The sequence below is a fragment of the Barbus barbus genome, assembly GCF_936440315.1.
Source record: "Barbus barbus genome assembly, chromosome: 33".
NCBI lineage: Eukaryota > Metazoa > Chordata > Actinopteri > Cypriniformes > Cyprinidae > Barbus > Barbus barbus.
The window spans coordinates 2,553,986-2,568,546 of NC_136761.1; the positions used below are offsets into that span (position 1 = coordinate 2,553,986).

Below are 14,561 nucleotides of genomic sequence, written 5' to 3' on the forward strand. Positions count from 1 at the left end.
CTTGACAGAAATGTCTTGTGTGGCTCAAAAATGGGTTGAATACATGTGGTTCATGTATGTCTTCTTTAGTCTGTTGGCTATTTTGTTTTTTTCTTGGCACACGTACGTCACTTACACATTTTGCACTTACTGCGGAGACGGTTTACATACATATTATTTGTGCCCATATGTACATTTTATGTAAAGTAAAGTAAAGTAAAGTCGTGACGTATTGTCAAGTATGGTGACCCATACTCGAAATTGGTGCTCTGCGTTTAACCCATCCAAGTGCACACACACAGCAGTGAGTAGTGAACAAATGCACACACACACACACACACACACACCGTGAACACACACCCGGAGCAGTGGGCAGCCATTTATGCTGCGGCGCCCGGGGAGCAGTTGGGGGTTCGGTGCCTTGCTCAAGGGCACCTCAGTCGTGGTATTGAGGGTGGAGAGAGCGCTGGACATTCACTCCCCCCACCTACAATCCCTGCCGGCCGGGGGCTCGAACCCGCAACCTTTCGATTACGAGTCCGACTCTCTAACCATTAGGCCACGACTTCCCCAAAAGGGGAAGGGGGAAAGGGACGTTCTCTGCATTTAACCCATCCAGGTACACCTGGAGCAGCGGGCAGCCATCAATGCGGCGCCCGGGGAGCAGTTGAGGGGTTCGGTGCCTTGCTCAAGGGTCTCACCTCAGTCGTGGTTGCCGGACCTGAGACTCGAACCCACGACCTTCGGGTTACAAGTCCAACTCTCTATCCATTAGGCCACGACTGCCCCCTGTACTGGTGTTATTGTTGAATACATATTTTCTAAAATTGTATGATGGTTTTGTTGAGTTATTATTACACAATACTTTTTCTGACCTTTTTGAATCTTGCCCCTGACAAATAACCCAAATTACAAAAAAAGACTAAAACTAACACTAAAACTAATAAAAACTAAACTAAAACTAAGCATTTTCAAAAAATAAAAACTAAACTAAACTAGCAAACTCACTTTAAAAACTAATTAAAACTAAACTGAATTTGAAAACAAAAAGTCAAAACGAAATAAAAATAAAAACTAATGAAAAATGCAAAACTATAATAACCCTGTTTCACTACTTACAGCATGATTTCAGAGAGTTCACAGAGATTTGTGTCCTTGTGTTGGATGAAGAACTTGTTGGGGTTAATAATGTGGCTGAAATCTCCTCAAATCTGCGGCTCTGAAACTCTGGGACTCGGACATGTTCAGCGTGGTCATCTTCAGTGTGGTCAGTCAGTGTGTCGGGGCTTTGACCTGAGAAAATACCCCACAAATGTCCCACAATTCAGTGTTTGTGGCAATCATCCAGTGGTAGGAAACATCAGCGCTGCTTTCTTTCTCTGCAAACATGGGTTTAGAAACTTTCTCCTTAGAAAAGCTCTTATTCTCCCTGTTCCTCAGCAGCGGTCAAAGCCACGACTCTCTGATCCACAGACGCTGCTGCACTGATGTTTTGTTGCTGAATCAGACCAAATGAAGACTCAGTGATATTTGGCCTGTATTTGACCTCATCAGCTGATGACAGAAGTTCAGAGGATAGATTTATGCTTGTTTTCAGAAACTGAAGTTCAAGTTCAAGTTCAAGTTGAGCTTTATTGTCATTCCGCTACATGTGGGGACATACAGTGGAACGAAATGTCGTGTCTCGCAGGACCACGGTGCTACATAAATACAGACATACAACAATGAAGTAAAAAACACTATAAACCTATACACAACTAACAGATTTAACTATAAGTATACTATATATAAGTATTTACCCTATACAAACTAAAAGAATAAAGGATAAAAAATACAACTTTACGAATGCTTCACATAAATATTACCCTATACAAACTAAAAAATAGAAGATAAAAAATACAAACTACAGGTCCTTTTCAAAAAATTAGCATATTGTGATAAAGTTAATTATTTTCTGTAATGTACTGATAAACATTAGACTTTCATATATTTTAGATTCATTACAACACAACTGAAGTAGTTCAAGCCTTTTATTGTTTTAATATTGATGATTTTGGCATACAGCTCATGAAAACCCAAAATTCCTATCTCAAAAAATTAGCATATTTCATCCGACCAATAAAAGAAAAGTGTTTTTAATACAAAAAAAGTCAACCTTCAAATAATTATGTTCAGTTATGCACTCAATACTTGGTCGGGAATCCTTTTGCAGAAATGACTGCTTCAATGCGGCGTGGCATGGAGGCAATCAGCCTGTGGCACTGCTGAGGTGTTATGGAGGCGCAGGATGCTTCGATAGCCGCCTTAAGCTCATCCAGAGTGTTGGGTCTTGCGTCTCTCAACTTTCTCTTCACAATATCCCACAGATTCTCTATGGGGTTCAGGTCAGGAGAGTTGGCAGGCCAATTGAGAACAGTAATACCATGGTCAGTAAACCATTTACCAGTGGTTTTGGCACTGTGAGCAGGTGCCAGGTCGTGCTGAAAAATGAAATCTTCATCTCCATAAAGCTTTTCAGCAGATGGAAGCATGAAGTGCTCCAAAATCTCCTGATAGCTAGCTGCATTGACCCTGCCCTTGATAAAACACAGTGGACCAACACCAGCATCACTGACTGTGGGTACTTGACACTGGACTTCAGGCATTTGGGCATTTCCCTCTCCCCAGTCTTCCTCCAGACTCTGGCACCTTGATTTCCGAATGACATGCAAAATTTGCTTTCATCCGAAAAAAGTACTTTGGACCACTGAGCAACAGTCCAGTGCTGCTTCTCTGTTCAAAAGTGGCTTGACCTGGGGAATGCGGCACCTGTAGCCCATTTCCTGCACACGCCTGTACACGGTGGCTCTGGATGTTTCTACTCCAGACTCAGTCCACTGCTTCCGCAGGTCCCCCAAGGTCTGGAATCGGTCCTTCTCCACAATCTTCCTCAGGGTCCGGTCACCTCTTCTCGTTGTGCTGCGTTTTCTGCCACACTTTTTCCTTCCCACAGACTTCCCACTGAGGTGCCTTGATACAGCACTCTTGGAACAGCCTATTCGTTCAGAAATTTCTTTCTGTGTCTTACCCTCTTGCTTGAGGGTGTCAATGATGGCCTTCTGGACAGCAGTCAGGTCGGCAGTCTTACCCATGATTGCGGCTTTGAGTAATGAACCAGGCTGGGAGTTTTTAAAAGCCTCGGGAATCTTTTGCAGGTGTTTACAGTTAATTAGTTGATTCAGATGATTAGGTTAATAGCTCGTTTAGAGAACCTTTTCATGATATGCTAATTTTTTGAGATAGGAATTTTGGGTTTTCATGAGCTGTATGCCAAAACCATCAATATTAAAACAATAAAAGGCTTGAACTACTTCAGTTGTGTTGTAATGAATCTAAAATATATGAAAGTCTAATGTTTATCAGTACATTACAGAAAATAATGAACTTTATCACAATATGCTAATTTTTTGAAAAGGACCTGTATACGAATGCTTCACAAATACTGTACATGTGCAAAGAGAGACATTTGAGTCAGCAGCTGGTTGGGGAACAGTGCAGGATGATTTGTAGTGCATGAGCATGTAAACATACTTATATTGCTGAGTCTTTTGTCTTTTGGGGGGGGGGGGGGGGGGGGGGGAGCTCTGGAGCTCTGGAGCTCTGGAGAGCGGAGAACTTAACTCTCAACATGAGAGGGCACTCATACGCCCAGAAGGGAGCGGCATGCTCAAGGTGACCCTCTATAGGGAGGGGAGCAATACCAGCTCGACCAACCAGGAGAGCTCGTGAGGGAGCAGCATGCTCATAGGTGACCCTCTAAAATGAGGGGAGCAATGCTAGCTCTACCAAGACAAAGCTCTTGAGAGCAGAGAACTTAACCCTCAGCATGAGAGGGGCTCAGACGCTCAGAAGGGAGCGGCATACTCATATGTAACCCTCTATAAAGAGGAGAGGAATGCTAGCTCTACCAAAAACAGAGCTCTAGAGAGCGCAGAACTTAACTCTCAGTTCATGAGAGGATACTAGCACATACGAGAGTAGAGTGGGGCCCAAGGTGAAAACCGGGGCCTAACCGACTCAAAGAATGGGACGAAGCCTCAGCGCGTAACCCATACCATACAGGATTTTTAGAAAAAGACCGCAAAACACTTGGTGTGCGATGTTACCACAGCATGGCTTTCAGAAAGTGCCGAGAGACTAGTGTGCGCACTTACCATAATCATGGATTTGAAATTTCTATTCTCCAAATGCTCTAGCTTTAAATAACGTTACTCTCTATCAGATGCTCTCTGGAGGGAGCAGCATGCTCATAGTCAAAAGTGACCCTCTAAGAGAGGGGAGCAATGCTATCTCGACCAGCAAAGAGAGCTCCTGAGGGAGCAGCATGCTCATAGGCGACCCTCTAAAATGAGGGGAGCAATGCTAGCTCTACCAAGACAGAGAGGATACTCAGCACATATATAAGTAGAGCGGGGCCCAAGGAGAAAACGGGCCTAACCAACTCAAAGAATGGGCACGAAGCAGCAGCGGGTAACCCATACCACACAGGATTTTAGAAAAGACCGCAAAACACTTGGTGTGCGATCTTACCACAGGGTGGTTTTTAGAAAAGTGCACAGAGACTAGCGTGCGCACTTACCAAATATGGATTTTAGAAACCGTATTGTCAGATGCTCTCTGGAGGGAGCAGCATGTTCATAGATGACCCTCTAAATGAGGGGAACAATGCTAACTCTACCAAGAAAGAGCTCTGGAGAGCGGAGAACTCAACTCTCAACATGAGAGGGAACTCAGACACTCAGAAGGGAGCGACACGCTCATAAGTGACCCTCTCAATAAGGGGAGCGATGCCAGCTCACCCAACAAAGACAGCTCAGAAAGGGGCGCAACATGCTCATTAATAACCCTCTAAAGTGAGGAGAGCAAAGCTAGCTCGACCAACTATGAGAGCAACCTGACAAGGAGGCCTAGAGAAAGGCCTGACGTGCTGAGGTTTCTGAATAACGGAGCTCTGAGAGCAGAGACTCGACTCTCATATGAGAGGAAACTCGGACGCTCAGCAGGGAGCGGCATGCTCATAGGCAACCCTCTAAGTGAGGGGAGCAGTGCCAGCTCGACCAACAGGGTAGAGCTCAGAGGGGTACAGCAGCAACAAGGATCAGGTTGTTAAGTAACAAAGCTCTGGGAGCGGAAACTCTACTTACAGCAAAAGAGTTTCAAACACTCAGGAGGGAGCGGCATGTTCATAAATAACCCTCCACATTCTAGGCGAGGGGAGCAAAGCTAGCTCGACCTACAAACAGAGGGATACCTAACAACCCGAACAAACGCCTTGCTAGTGCTCGCCATTACAAAAGTAAAGCATTCTTACCTCGTAAGATGCATGCTTCAAACAAAACAGTCATTGAAGACGAAGAAGAGGATGACGCTTTCTCCCGGCGCCCTTTTATACTGTGGTCGCACCGGGAGTGACGTCATAGGCTGTCGCCGGCCAATATTTGGTGTTTTTGTATATATGCTTCAGACACGGGTCACGTAGATGGAGTTCCCCATAGCGACCTCTAGAGGACGCAGTTCGAAGTTCCCTTGATAGGGAAACACGGGTAGGGTCAGACACGGCAAGAAAGACAAGGCAAGACTAAGACTAAGACTAAGACTAAGACTATGACTATGACTCTGTTAAGTAGCTATCGCTAGGAGAGTGATAAATGCTAACAATACTCGGCCCTGATGCTGAGGAAGTCCATGGCTTAAATAGTGTGTGTGATTTATGAGAATCAGATGTGTGTGATGTGTGAATGGTGACAGCTGTGATCTGTGCAATGGATTGTGGGAACTGTAGTCCAGTGTGCTGTGTAGTGTAAGAGTCAATGTGGTGAACGGGTGACCTCTGGTGGTGATTGTCCGGAAGAGCATGGCCAGGATTCGTGACAAATACAAACGTCTATCTTTAAATGCTCAGTTATTTCCCTTCTCTGAGTTTCTTTGTTTCTGTGGACTGAATGTGTTTTGTAGTTTCTAGCTGAGACTAACTCTGGAGGAGAAACACAGTACAGATTAATTATAGTAATTCATTTATTATTACTTGTTTGTTACAAAGGCGATAATCGTAAAATATTATTACATACATTGAATAATAAATAAATAAAATAAATAAAGACAACAAAGTCTTTTTTTCAGTGTTTGCACTAAAGGAGGGTCCTGTACTGCTCTAGAAACAAAAACTTGTTCTTTAATTATTATTTATTAACTATTATAACTGAACATTTTAGTAAAAACTATTATGATTTAATTCTCTTTCAATTACTAACATACTTTATTCTCCATAGTTTCTTTAGTTTGATTTATTTATATTATATATTCAGTTCATTGAGTCCAGGAGATGAAAGCACAAATAAAGTTAAAATGAAACGATACATTCAGTCTGTGTTCAAAAGCTCATCAGAAACTCCTCCCTCTCACAACCTTTACCCTTCCAGGAAGTGACTAGTCTTATGATTTCTCTCTTACATATCATACTGAAAGCTGAAAAGAGTGATGTGCTTCAAAGGAGGACACGATAAATGAGGATTTTTGAGAAGTTTATCACACGAAATAGATTTTGATTGTAATTATAATTGTTATTTACTTTTCAAAGTAAAGTTCAGAAAGTGAAAGTAAATTGTAGATTGTTGCAGAAGAAGAGGAAATGGATTCAAAATCTGTGGAAGAGCTTTCTTGTCCCGTGTGCTGTGAAATCTTCAAGGATCCTGTTATTCTGTCCTGTAGTCACAGTATTTGTAAAGAGTGTCTTCAACAGTTCTGGAAGACCAAGAAAACTCAGGAGTGTCCCGTCTGCAGAAGAAGATCCTCAAAACAAGAGCCTCCACGTAATCTAGCGTTAAAAAACTTGTGTGATTCATTGAGAAAAGAGAGACATTCATCAGGATCTGAGGAGATCTGCAGTTTACACAGTGAGAAACTCAAACTCTTCTGTCTGGAGGACAAACAGCCGGCGTGTGTCGTGTGCAGAGACTCAGAGAAACATGTCAATCACACATTCAGACCCATCAGAGAAGTGCTTTCATCTCACAAGGTGAGACAAATTTCTCTTATTTCATTACGCTAAACACAGTGCTTTGCTAATAATAGCTGTGTATACAATACAAGTTTCACAGATTTCCATCTTAACTTGTAGGAAGAGCTGAATACAGCACTGACATCTTTACAAAACAAGCTCAAACATGCAGAAGAAATGAAAGCAAAGTGTGATAAGACAGTGAAACACATCAAGGTGAGGATACAGAGTAAAGAGTTGATGATGGACATTAGTGGAGTGAGTGTTAAAGCAGAGCTGACTGAAGTGAATGTGATGTGATTCAGGCTCAAGCTGAGCACACAGAGCGTCAGATTAAAGAGGAGTTTGAGAAGATTCATCAGTTTCTCAGAGATGAAGAAGAAGCTACAATCACTGCACTGAGAGAGGAAGAGGAGCAGAAGCAGCAGATGATGAAGGAGAAGCTGGAGGAGATGAACAGACACATCTCAGCTCTTTCTCACACAATCAAAGACACGGAGGAGATGATGAAAGCCAGCGACGTCTGCTTTTTGAAGGTGACGACTGAATTCAGCTTCATTGTTTCTGCACAAAACAACTTACCAATTACCTAGAGATGCTGATTAACAATGAGAAAATGAACTGTTATGATTAAGTAAAGTCTTATAAGTTATTAAAATGTTTTTCAAACTCTGTATTTTCCAGGAGTTTAGCATCACGATGGAAAGGTAAGTTGAGCTGCTGGTGTTTCTTCTCTCAGTGGATCTGAACTCAAATCCTCTGCAGTTCTGATCCTGAATGTTCTTCCAGAGTCCAGATCTCCCAGCCGGATCCACAGATGAGTTCAGGAGCTTTGATTCATGTGCCACATTACTTGAGTAACCTGCGGTTCAGAGTCTGGAAGAAGATGCAGGAGACTCTCAAACACAGTGAGTCTGCAGCAGATCTGACTTCAGTAGATACCAGTACAAAAGATTAAACCCTTACAAAAAATTGCTGCAGTTTTTTAAAAAGTTTTTATTACATGTAGAAAAATGCAGTTTTTTGGACACGAAAAAAACCTTTATTTTGCATTATTGCCGTTTTACTGCAATACATCTGAAGTACTATTGAAATACAACTGCAATAGAACCGCAGTATTACTGCAATTCAGCTGAAGTAGTACTACTGTTATACTGCAATAAAACTGTAGTAGCACTGCGATATATAATACAACTAAAGTACAATTCAATACTACCGAAGTGCAATACTAATAAAATGCTGTACAGTAACACTGAAATGCAACCAGAATATTCAGAATAACAAGTTTTATTTGCACACATCTGCAATATAATTAATTAAGGTACAAAACAACAGTGAATGTCTCAAACAGCAATGCAACAATAAATTATTTTACTTTTCTTTAAACTTAAAATAACAGGCTGAGAGTTACACTAAATGTATTTAGTGTTTATTTACAAATCATGGACTCATGCACATTTCTTCCCTCATTATTCAGACAGGTTTCATTTTTTGAAGAGCTTATCCTCATCGTTCCGCTTGGTTCTTATGACTGCCTTTATCTCAGATGTGGAAACACTATTTTGGATGTAGTCTGGAAAAACAAAAATCAGAAATTCTCAAGTTTCAGTTACACTTTTCACTACGGGCATATTTAGTATGCTTAAAATAAATCCCGAATTGTGATGTCACCAAGTGTTAGTGAAAAGTATTTATACTACTCATTTCATATACTGTTCATTTCTTATGGCATATTGGTCAGCATTTACAATGTCTTTGAACACTCTGCAGGTAAAAGAAGTTAAAGGGTTGGTTCACCCAGAAATTAAAAGTCTGTCATCAATTACTCACCCTCATGTCGTTCCAAACCCACAAGTCTTTAATTCATCTTCAGAACACAAATGAAGATCTTTGTAATGAAATCTCAGAGCTTTCTTTTCCTCCATTGATAGTCCATGCAACTATCCCTTACACAATAACATGCATTTCTGGGAAAAAGCATAGACACAATCATGTTTAAATGCTGTACAGAGTCCTCCACAATTATTTGCCCTCTTTATCGTTACATTAAAAAAAATAATAACAATAATAATAATAGAAAAAAACATATCATTTATAAATATACAAGTTATAATTTAAATATATTATTAGAATACTGTATATAGAATATATCGAGGGGTGATAACCAGAAAGGCGTAAGTGACATTTCATCAACTTTACAGGAGAGCCAAAACAAAACTTTTACCACAGTTTGATCTGAATTTGTGCACTGATTTCAATTGTTTATAATAAAAATTTTAAACTCATGGATGACAGTACTTTTACCAGCAGAAAGTGCTCATTAAGAGCTTTCATTTGATATATATATTATATATATATATATATATATATATATATATATATCCATTTCATCAAAAATGTCTCTTACGCCCTTCTGGTTCTCTCCCCTCGATATATGTTCCACAGTTATTGTCTTTCCTACTGTTCTGGAGCTTAAATGAGTAAGTTGTGTTGCTGCCTATAGAGGAGCCAGAAAGTTCTCGGATTTCATCAAAAATATCTTAATTTGTGTTTTGAAGATGAACAAAGGTCTTACGAGTTTGGAACGACGTGAGAGTGAGTAATTAATGGCAGAATTTAAATTTTTGGGTGAACTATCCCTTTAATGTTTGTGAAGTACAGTTTGACTGGAGGGTAAAACTAAGTTAATTTTCATTAGTTTGTTTGGTTTACAGGTCATTAGATCTGGCGTAATGACTGTATGTGTGTGCTACAGTAAAAGCAGCGCATTGATTTAAAATGGTGATTGAACTGATTGTAATTATCTGCATTCATTGTTTTAATGCACACCTTCCAGTCAATCAGAGAGAATCAAGATCCAGAAAAAAACTGTTGAGAGCTGATGTTAAGCGTTGAGAATAATTGCTGATATAACTAGATATTCATTACCTTTCCACTCCCTCAGCTCTCTCTCTGTTTGCATACTGAAATGGCACTAATATTGCAAATCTTTGATTTCATTTAACTCCTCAATCTCTTCATGTCTGAAGATCTCTTCCATGGCTGAGGAGCTACACTTGATTTCTCCAGCACTCCCACAGGTCTTAGTTCCTGAAATACAATAGCAGTTATTATGCATTCTAAACTATGAAGATAAGAGTTAACAAAAGATAAAATAAATAAAGTAGATTACTGCTCACCATTATTTGAGTGCTTGTTTCACCACAGCCATCATCTTCTGTTGAATTATAGAATTACAGTTCAGATATCAACAAACACAGACAGATTCACATGCATGATAAAAAATATATAATAATCACTTGAAATTAGGGGTGGGCAATATGGAAAAAATATCATATCACGTTTTGTTTTTTTTTTTGTTTTTTTGAAATATCACGATTTTATCACGATTCTTTGTCATGTTGGTTTTACTATTTTGGTTTTACAAGTTGTCTGAGCATTACAACCAAACTAGAAAGACAAAGCCTTTCAAGGTAACAAAAAACAACAAAAGACATGGCAGATATTTAGGCCAAAGTGGGCGAAGATAAAACAATTCTTTGTCATTATTTTATCTTTCTTATTAAAAAATAAGAACAAAGATACACATTACAAATACACATAATATACAAATAAAACACTATATAGACTGATTCCTAAAGCAACTGTATTAAAGTTTTTCAGTCAAGAATAGTGAGTGATTTTTTTCTTTGCGTTTTGTTGTTTTGTTAACGTTAAATGAATAGTTCCCCCAAAAATAAATATTCTGTCATCTGTCTGTCAATTCTGTCATAAGTTTTTATTTTTATACCATCATTTATACATAAACCTGAATGAGTTTCTTTCTTCTGCTGAACATAAATGCTATTTTGAAGAATGAGGGTAACCAATCAGTTGCTGGTCCTCAGTGACTTCCACAGGATTTTTCTTTCATTCAAAGTCAATGTAGACCAGCAATTGTTTGGTTACCCTCATTCTTTAAAATATCTTACTTTGGGTTCAGCACAAGAAATTAATAGAGGTTTGGGACAACATGTGAGTGAGTAAATAATGACAGAAATTAAATTTTAGGGTGAACTATCCCTTTAATGACAGTCGACAGCATGTTTAGTGTCCTGTCTCTTTAAGAGCTGCACGCATCTAATATTCAGGCACGCATCTGTTTCTCTCTTAACTATTTACTTTCATTTTAGAGATAACCAACTCAGTCTGTATCTAAACCTTGTGTGTTTGGACAGTATTAGCGCAAAAGATAAGTTAGTTGAGTAATCAGGCGCTGTTAGACAGGTTTTAGTGCGCGCTTCGGGTGTAAGAGCACGTCAGACCAGCGCGCGAATTAAACATTTAACCAGCAAGGCTTGTGTGCAAATAATGTACTTTTTTCGCTTCAAAAGCAGATCGTGGAAACATTGTTATCATCCACAATCAAAAATCATCATATCGCACAACTCTACTTGAAATTCTATGGAGTTGAAGTGAATCTGAACTGTATTTCATCAGATCATACAGCAAACTCATAATGACTACAAAACACAGTATATTCCTCATGGTTTATGTATTAGGTTTACTTTTCTAATATAACATCATATTTTATCCTCTAATCTGATTTTATTCTCTTTGCAGCTCCATTGACTCTAGATCCAAACACAGCACATCCTCGCCTCACACTCTCTGCTGATCTGACCAGTGTGTCGTTCAGTGATGTTGGTCAAAATCTTCCTGATAATCCAGAGAGGTTTGACTGGTATCCATGTGTTCTGGGTTCTGAGGGCTTTAACTCAGGAGCACACTGCTGGGATGTGGAGGTTGGAGACAATACAGACTGGATTGCTGGAATAACCACAGCATCAAACCAAAGGAAGGAAGAGGTTTTCTTTAACACTGATGTCTGGCGTGTGCGGTACATGGAGAGCGAATACTACTCAAAATCCCCAGATCGACCCTTGACTCTCTTGGCAGTTAAAGAGAAGCTGCAGCGTGTGAGAGTTCAGCTGGACTGTGACGGAGGAAAGGTGTCCTTCTCTGATCCTCTAACTAACATCTGTCTGTGTTCATTCACAACAACCTTCACAGAGACGGTCTTCCCTTTCTTATATAATCGCTGCACAGCTTCCCCTCTGAGGATCTTACCAGTTAAACTGATTGTAACAACAGAAAATCACAGTTAAATCTCATTCTGCTTTTAGATCAGTTAAAGTACAAGAATTTGTTGTTTTCATTGTTTTGCAATTTACTTTGATAATTACTGTATGTTCTGATCATCACATCCTTTCTTTTTCCCTCAGATGTAATCTATCTAGGTGGATGAATATAAATATTTAGGATTTTATATCTAAAAATGACCTCAAGCTTGTTAGCTAGACAGTTAGCATCAGCTAACAATATTGACTTATTTTCATAGATCAACCTTTACAGCAGATTTAGTTCACAAACAACTGAATATGATTTGACCTAAATATGATTTTCAGTTTCAATAATTAATCCTAAAATTCGACATTAGTAACTTAGATGAGTTCAGTTGACTGGAGACTCGCTCTAAACGGTTCATTTGAATCAGTGAGTCGAGTCGAGAACATCTGCAATCGGATCATTTCAGTTCCTGAATGAATCTTTTGGTGCGATTTGTGAACCGATTTAACACATTCATTGAAAAGAATCAGCCTGCGTCCCAATGTGCTGATATCCATCCTAAATTCTATGTGACATTAGTCATTTTCAATACTATTTAGGGCAGATAGGGTGGATAGTATGCACATTGGGAGGCAGGGCTAGTTTGTTCGTGAATCAGACACCGCTTCTGCGTCTCGGAGCACGTGATTTACTATAAGATATATTTGATGGTGATTTACTATAAGATATATTTGATCTTGATTTATTATAAGATATATTTGATCTTGATTTATTATAAGATATATTTGATCTTGATTTATTATAAGATATATTTGATGGTGATTTATTATAAGATATATTTGATGGTGATTTATTATAAGATATATTTGATCGTGATTTATTATAAGATATATTTGATGGTGATTTATTATAAGATATATTTGATGGTGATTTATTATAAGATATATTTGATGGTGATTTATTATAAGATATATTTGATGGTGATTTATTATAAGATATATTTGATGGTGATTTATTATAAGATATATTTGATCTTGATTTATTATAAGATATATTTGATGGTGATTTATTATAAGATATATTTGATGGTGATTTATTATAAGATATATTTGATGGTGATTTATTATAAGATATATTTGATGGTGATTTATTATAAGATATATTTGATGGTGATTTATTATAAGATATATTTGATGGTGATTTATTATAAGATATATTTGATGGTGATTTATTATAAGATATATTTGATGGTGATTTATTATAAGATATATTTGATCGTGATTTATTATAAGGAGTAACAAAGTGTTTTATTAAATGTAGTGAAGTAAAAGTAAAAGTTAGTCAGAATAAAACTACTCCACTAAAGTACAGATAAAGCTACTTCGTTACTGTCCACCACTGACTCAAACTGTTCTTCAAGCTACTTTAATACATTCTTCACATTTATTATGGATTTCTTATTGTTTTTATCGAAAAGAATTTAATAAGAGTTTTATAATAATATAGCATATCAACATGATGATGATCGTGAATTTGTAAGTAAATGTAATTAACATCTAAATAAATTCACAAGAGCAAGTATATTGTTTGCACGTTTATTTACATTAAAGGCAGAATAACTGAAATAATAAGAGCACAAGTATAGATCAGGAACGTATTTAAGTCTCTCTAAATATGTAGTAATTGCAATGTCTTCTGGTCCATATCCTTTCCTCAGGAAGGTGTGCTAGACACTGATTAATGTAACATAAAAATACTATACATATTTATATATTTTGCTATTGTATTGTGGAGTGACACGTTCCTAAACTGTTCTATGCTCCTCTGATTGTATAATGGTAAATATTACAATATCATAGCACAACAACAGTGATCAGCAATAATGATACGCCTAATACTCACAATACAAATAATAAGGTCATATAGATCATAACACAGTCTCGGAGGTAAGAAGTGGATTATCCTTCACCTGAAAGGTTTCTTTTCATCCTGAAATGTGAGGCAAATGTTGGATCACAATAATTAGGAACCACAGTTTCCACAAATCCCTTCACTCGATTGGGACGTTCTCTTTTATTCTGGACGGCAAGGGCAGTGACTGTAGCATCGAGCGTATTTTGCAGTATTAAACACGTATTTATACTGATTTTATCAGGCTCTGAAAATTCTTCTAAAAGAACACAGAGGCCTTCTCAGCTCCTGTAGCTGCAACACTTGCTTCATCAGAAAAGGTTCAGCGCATCACCGTTTCCGTTTAATACGTTTTGCACCATTTTTTCGGGGCTGAACACAGCCCTGTTGTTGACTGGATTTTGATTGATTTTTAGATTTGATTGATGTTACACTCAAATATGAAAGTGATCTTGCAGTTGATGGTGGAGGATGGGGTTTAATTATGGTGACGGCAAGACAACATACTGTTATGCTATTTAAACTT

At 38.3% G+C, this 14,561-nt stretch overlaps 1 protein-coding gene across 1 annotated transcript; it reads left to right on the forward strand.

Annotated features, from left to right (window-relative positions):
• Positions 1–6,446: 6,446 nt before the first annotated feature.
• LOC306853646 (nuclear factor 7, ovary-like) lies at positions 6,447–12,733 on the forward strand. The gene is made up of 6 exons (XM_079391204.1): positions 6,447–7,033; positions 7,136–7,231; positions 7,321–7,551; positions 7,700–7,722; positions 7,805–7,923; positions 11,618–12,733. Exons 1-6 carry the CDS (start codon positions 6,647–6,649, stop codon positions 12,160–12,162), a joined length of 1,401 nt encoding a protein of 466 aa, XP_079247330.1. The 5' UTR covers positions 6,447–6,646; the 3' UTR covers positions 12,163–12,733.
• The last annotated feature ends 1,828 nt before the right edge of the window (positions 12,734–14,561 follow it).